At 42.2% G+C, this 6,611-nt stretch overlaps 1 protein-coding gene across 1 annotated transcript; it reads left to right on the top strand.

The window, feature by feature from the left end:
• The first annotated feature begins 3,167 nt into the window (after window positions 1-3,167).
• On the top strand, window positions 3,168-6,348 carry rrm2 (ribonucleotide reductase M2 polypeptide). Its single transcript, XM_020624655.1, has 10 exons — window positions 3,168-3,355; window positions 3,580-3,648; window positions 4,287-4,436; window positions 4,518-4,634; window positions 4,736-4,869; window positions 4,952-5,046; window positions 5,128-5,261; window positions 5,666-5,770; window positions 5,859-5,972; window positions 6,179-6,348. Exons 1-10 carry the CDS (start codon window positions 3,257-3,259, stop codon window positions 6,329-6,331), a joined length of 1,170 nt encoding a protein of 389 aa, XP_020480311.1. The 5' UTR covers window positions 3,168-3,256; the 3' UTR covers window positions 6,332-6,348.
• Window positions 6,349-6,611: the final 263 nt, after the last annotated feature.

The following is a 6,611-nucleotide window of genomic DNA, read 5'->3' as shown; positions in this document are numbered from 1 at the left end:
TAGCTTCTAAACTAGCCGACCTAAAGTAGCAAGTTAAATTTGGTAGTTAGCAAGAACTTCTGCAAAACAAGTGCTTTAAGTGGTGCAAGCGTATATTGTCACTCAAAAATTCAGATGAACCTAGAAAATAGTGAGTTTAATTCCTAAACAATCTGGAAGCAAGAACAACGCAGTATAAACACAGAAAACAGGAAATGAGTACGGTTTACCGCAGGAAACAGCAGTATGTCAAAGGTTCCGCCACACACAACTGTGTGACCTGCATGCAGCTAATAAATTATATATTTCTTATTTAATGCATATACAAGTGAAATGTAAAAACTGTATATGTAACTGTTGTTATGTCTTAATGTTAAGATAGGCTAACCACATCATTTTACTCTATCTCTGTATTTAACATAGATACTGCAACTTATACATTTTGGCAAACCCATGTCTCAAAACAAGTATAAATGACCACAAAATGATGCACAACAGCCAAAAACATTTTAAAGCTCTAAAGCCTAAATGTCGACAGAGACAAAACACACACATACACACAAAACTATTATTAACTATCTACAGATTGTAGATACTGTGCACTCTGCACTGCTGTCATTGCACTTCTGGTTAGATGCTAAACTGCATTTCGTTGCCTTGTACATGGGTAATGACAATAAAATTTAATCTAATCTAAAAAAAAGTCTTACAAAGACAGGTTCTAGATTATCTCTCTCTCAATCTGTGGGTTTTGTGCCTATATAGGAGGGGGGCTTTCTACATGTCTGTGTCAGTGGGCCCAAAGTTTTGGAGCCACAAACATCAGATACTGGATATTGGTTTGCATTATAATATTTTAATTTTTTATTTGGCGTTCATTTGTTACATTTAGTAAACTTCAATGAAATACTATTAATAATATACATTTATTATTGCCAAGAGCCAGGGCGTTGCCTGAGTCTTAAGCCCATATTTATTTTCAAAATGTGCCCTATTCTGTACTAATCCCGCTCCTCATGTAACTATAATGTGAACCACGTTTGTGCTTTTCATTCAAACTAAAACCGAAAGATCAGTTATGAGCTTTATTATAAAAAAAAAAATCCACAAATCGTTGTTTTTGCGTTTTTCCTTTTGTTTTTTTGGTGATAAAGGTTATTTTTTTTAAAAAAAAAAAAAAAAAAAATTAAAGGCGGGTAAAACTTTGCTTTGCTTATAGAAAACGAGGTTATATTAGTTTTCTAGATTGCGTTGCTTCTCATTGCCCCATATAAAAAGTATCTACACGGTGGCAGCCGGCGGTGTTGTATAACCACAGCAACGTCCGCTCTATCCTCCACACTACCTGGTAACAACGCTCACCCAATCCCGTGGCAGGACTGAGGGGGCGTGACCAATGAGAGAGGATGACATTGTGCTGAGAATGTAAGCAGAGCACGTCACTGGCTGATGAGGTACCCGCCCACATTTGCCTTACTGTACGCACCCACCTACGACCCACGCAAAAAAAAAAAAAAAAAAAAAAAAAAAAAAAAGCTACCCGGGTCGCATCATGACACAATGACATCACGTGGCGGTGAGCGGTACTGCATCACAATTTAAGACGAAAGGCTACAATTAATTGTACATTTATAAAATGGATGATATGAAAATGACACAAACAGTTTAGGCTCTTTTTACCATAGCAAATGACTGCTCATGGCTCTGTTTATTGTTTTCCTTGTTGTTTGCTCTAGTAGGGTTTTTTTTTGCATATTTCTAATGATTTACTTTTAGCTTCTTTTTATGTGCCTGTTCTTATTTCTGTTGTGTTGTTGCAGGGCCTGATATCTTATCATTTATTTTCTGTTTTATCTGTTAAAACGTTAAATTTAACTATTATACCGTTATATTTGAATGCTGACATAAAAGCCAAAGATGACATTACAACAAATATTTCACATATGGAGGGAAAAAAGAACAGTAGTTACATTAGGGCAACTTCAAAGTAAGAGACAGAGGATTATTTAGAAAAATTTGAACTAAAAATGTGAATTTATTTGTAAACCTAAAACACTTTTCCCACTAGATACTTGAGATAAACCTCCAAAATTCCTCCCGGTCGCCAGATGGCGACGCTCCCCTGTAGGTTGTGCCGTTGTCTTCCCAAGTAGCCAATCAGTGTGCTGTCCACCGGAAACAGCTGATCAAATACGCGCATCTGTTTGAAGCATGACTTGGAGGGAAAATAACCTGAAACCTGTTGTTAAGGGGCTGAAATTTGAACATATAACAGGGAAAACCATTTAGATGAGCAGAAACAGGAATACACAACCATTCAGTATTTAAATTGGTGCGTATTGTCTACATGTCGGCTAACAAACCGGTTTTCCAGGATGCTTTTCTTTGTCATCTGATGTTTTGGCAGTTTTTAGACAAACCCGCTTAATTTCAGTTCTAGTTCCAATACCCCAAAATCTTTTTGACATCTTCAAATGTAGAATTATTGTGATTTAGGGATTGTAATATAATGTATTTTGGCGCTAAATTGTGGTATTGACAGCGCCTTTAGAAACAAGTTTCGAAAGTGTTTCCCTGTACAATGAAATTCTTATTTTGCCGTCCACATGAATGCCACAAAATACCAATGAAATATAAAGTAGATAAATAAGTAACACAAAATCTAAGGCACTTTAAGCAGCAACAGATGCAGCAATATAATAAAAAATATATAAGAATATAACAATGTATGCTGCATGGGAATTTAAATAAGCAGTGGAGCCGAATTATTAAATATCCAGGGAACTTGGTGTTTACATGAAGATGTAAGTGAAAATGTAAGAGCTATTTAAAAGCTAAATTAAAAATAATTTTTATTTTCAAGCTAATCAAAAACCAAATTAAATCTCAAGCTTGTGGTTTTGTATTAGTTGAACTGTTTAAGGGTTTTAAAACATGAAATATGTGTCAATTTTGTCAAACTTAGACATATTTAGTAAGCGCTCGTCTTCAAGTTTTGTAACAAAAAACCGGTAGATTTCTTCCGCAACGCTTCAGGTGTCACGTGAACACCACTCGCAACCCGATTGGCTGCGTCATTTTAAAGAGCCTCCCCAAGGTGCGTTTCTATTGGCTGGTTGCGTTGTAGCGCCAAGAGTTAAATAAAAAAGCGAGCGGACAACAGGTTTCAGTTTGTAAGTCTTCTGCTTTTAGTTGAGCTTTCATAGTTTCTTGTTTTTTTTCCCTTTTAGTTCCTTAATTTATTTTATTTATCCGTCTGAACCTTTAGAAGATCGAAATGCATTCTGCTCGTTCTCCTCGATCTCCTTTGTGCCTGAAGATTGAACAGTCTCTCAGCAGCCGGATCAGCAACATGGCACTGGACAAAGAAAACACGGTGAGAAGGAAAATACCGTAAAACTCTGGTTTCATCCTCAGTTGAAACGTTACACTTTGTTTTAGAGGCTAACATTAAGCCCTTTGTGTAGTGAAGACTCATGACAGCCATTTCCTGACCAGCTGAGCCTGGCCGAGGCGGGTGTGATGTGTATTTCCAACTAAATCGTGTAAACTGAGCAGAGAAACTAGTTTGTGACCCTGAAGTCTGTCTCTCTGACGCAGCCTCCGAGCCTGAACAACACCCGCATACTGGCCTCGAAAACCGCGCGGAAAATCTTCGACGACGCTTCGGTAAGTGACTGAAAACCTGTAACACGTCAGAAACCTTCAGTATTCCAAACACATTATTTATACTTCTGTTCAGATAAACATAGTTTGGTTGTGTTTGTTCACGTGGCGCCTAAAACTGCGGTTGTGGCGCCAACGTGGACAATCAGCTCTTTGTGTTCATCTTCATAATCGTCAGCTCAGATGTCTCAGTAGGAGTCTTTACGTCTTCAGGGCAGGGTTTCTGTCTGGAAAGATGAGATGTGATATTTTATATATGTGTATATGTTCTAGATCAAATGATTCTCAAGCATGAGACAATTCTGTTTGTCCACATTTAAACTGGCCATGATTATTTTTATTGGGACCAGCTCTGTTTTCTCAGCTGGTCCACTAAACCTTTCTGTTTGAAACTCGGATTGTAAAATAAAGCTGATAAGAGTTTGGTCATTTGCTTTGGTTAAGTGTTTCAGCTTGAACTTAAACGTTACCAGTCAAATCCAGGCCTCTGCTCTGTTGCTTCATAGACAAGATGATGAACTGGTAATGAAGATGATCACCGGCTGCAGCCGTGCATCAGATCACTGTCGACAGATGAGTTAACGTGTGTTGTGTTGGAGCTGCTTGGTCTGTAGCTGATGTTCTTGTTTGGATGTTTTCAGCCCAAATCCGTGAAGAAGAGCAGCAGCAGCAAGGAGGTGGAGCCGCTGCTGAAGGACAACCCTCATCGCTTTGTCATCTTCCCCATCCAGTACCACGACATCTGGCAGATGTACAAGAAAGCCGAGGCGTCTTTCTGGACCGCAGAGGAGGTAAGTGCCACAGCCGCTCCGCTCAGGAGTCCTGCAGCCTCGTAGTCTCTGTCCGTCTCTGTAAACGGTCTCTTTGTTCAGGTGGACCTGTCCATGGACCAGCAGCACTGGGAGTCTCTAAGGGACGAGGAGCGCTACTTCATCTCTCACGTGTTGGCGTTCTTTGCCGCCAGCGACGGGATCGTCAACGAGAACCTGGTGAGGGTGATGCACCTGAAACCTGGGGCCTCAGAGCAGTGACTATTGATCAGTTACTGGTTCAGCTCTGACTTCTGATGTTGTTTGACTGCGACCACCAGGTGGAGCGCTTCACACAGGAAGTGCAGGTGACGGAGGCCAGGTGTTTCTATGGTTTCCAGATCGCCATGGAGAACATCCACTCTGAGATGTACAGCCTCCTCATCAACACCTACATCAAGGAGCCCAAGGAGAGGTGAGGGCTCAGTCTGTTACTGGTTTTACTGGTGTGTCACTGGTCTGTGCTCCCATGTAATGGTGCATTCAATGACCCTCAGAGAATACCTGTTCAATGCCATTGAGACGTTGCCATGCGTGAGGAAGAAGGCTGACTGGGCGCTCAACTGGATCGGCAACAGGAGCGCCACCTACGGTAAATCTGCTCTCTGTGACACCACACTGTCCCCCAGTGATCGGGTTTGGTATTGATCGTCTGTGTCTGTCGATGTCCCAGGAGAGCGTGTGGTGGCGTTCGCGGCCGTGGAGGGAATCTTCTTCTCTGGGTCCTTCGCTGCGATCTTCTGGCTGAAGAAGAGAGGCCTGATGCCCGGCCTGACCTTCTCCAACGAGCTCATCAGCAGAGACGAGGTGACTAATCGATCAGTAACTTCAGTGTTCATTAGACCTGACACATTTAATGGTTCCAGCTGCTCTGATGTGAGGAGTTTGCTGCTTTTTGGTCTCTGAGACATTTGCTGACGTCCCTCTGTTGTCTAGTGAGTCGTGACAGGCTTTGTTCATTGTTCACTGGTTTGTTGACCAAATAATTGGCTTTGCCTCTAACGGCTACTTGTTCAAGTGGGGTTTAATAAGTGATATGAAATGAGTATTTCTGTCTCGGCTGCAGAGAACTGACAGTGAGATTGTACTGGTTTAACTGGTGTCTTGCCAGTATGAAGGTGAAACTCTGGCTGGACTGAGTACCTTCTGAATAGGTTTTGTCTTGACTGTTGGAACCAGTGCTGTGCTCTAACTGGAAATGCTGGTTTCAGGGGCTGCACTGTGACTTTGCCTGTCTGATGTTCAAGCACCTGGTGAACAAGCCGCCCAAAGAAACCGTCACCGCCATCATCAGGAACGCCGTGGAGATTGAACAGGTATGTTGACAACGGCACCCACAGGTGAACACACTGGTCTGGGTGATGGTCTCCCAGTTCACTCATCTGGTTTGTGTTTTGTGCGCAGGAGTTCCTGACGGATGCTCTGCCGGTGAAGCTGATCGGGATGAACTGCGAGATGATGAAGCAGTACATCGAGTTTGTGGCCGACAGACTGATCCTGGAGCTCGGCTTCAACAAGGTCAGTGCAACTTGTTCATTCTGTTTCAAACTTGTAGGAAGGTCTGAGGTGTTTTTATGTTGAAGTGTGGGCCACTGTTTATTGTCAACAGTTATAGCTTTGACTGAAACTGTCAACAGTAACAGTATGGCCACCAAACAGAACTGAGTGAAACACTGTGATAATGTAGGTCCAGTTTCCAGAACTAACTCCTGCTCTGTGTGCAGATCTACCAGGTGGAGAACCCCTTCGACTTCATGGAGAACATCTCTCTGGAGGGAAAGACCAACTTCTTTGAGAAGCGTGTGGGCGAGTACCAGAGGATGGGCGTGATGTCTGGCTCCACGGACAAAACCTTCAGAGTGGATGCTGACTTCTGACGAACCAGCCACACCTGCAGGAGGACCTTTTAACCTTTGTCTCTGTGCATTCTGGGAATGAGTCGTGACAGGCTTTGTTCATTGTTCACTGGTTTGTTGACCAAGTTACTCAAGTAATTGGCTTTGCCTCTAACGGCTGCTTGTTCAAGTGGCGTTTAATAAGTGATATGAAATTAGTATTTCTGTCTCGGCTGCAGAGAACTGACAGTGAGATTGTACTGGTTTAACTGGTGTCTTGCCAGTATGAAGGTGAAACTGGCTGGACTGAGTACCTTCTGAA

Source organism: Monopterus albus, unplaced genomic scaffold (genome assembly GCF_001952655.1).
Source record: "Monopterus albus unplaced genomic scaffold, M_albus_1.0 scaffold334.1, whole genome shotgun sequence".
Lineage (NCBI taxonomy): Eukaryota > Metazoa > Chordata > Actinopteri > Synbranchiformes > Synbranchidae > Monopterus > Monopterus albus.
Note: the sequence above shows the minus strand (reverse complement) of the source record. Positions and strands in the feature narration are given on the sequence as shown.

Excerpts from the sequence above, each read along its gene's own strand:
- rrm2 (XM_020624655.1), top strand. The coding sequence starts at position 3,257 with ATGCATTCTGCTCGTTCTCCTCGATCTCCTTTGTGCCTGAAGATTGAA. Across the intron at positions 5,047-5,127 it reads CAACAGGAGCGCCACCTACG|GAGAGCGTGTGGTGGCGTTC; the intron begins GTAAATCTGCTC and ends TCGATGTCCCAG. Across the intron at positions 5,262-5,665 it reads AGCTCATCAGCAGAGACGAG|GGGCTGCACTGTGACTTTGC; the intron begins GTGACTAATCGA and ends TGCTGGTTTCAG.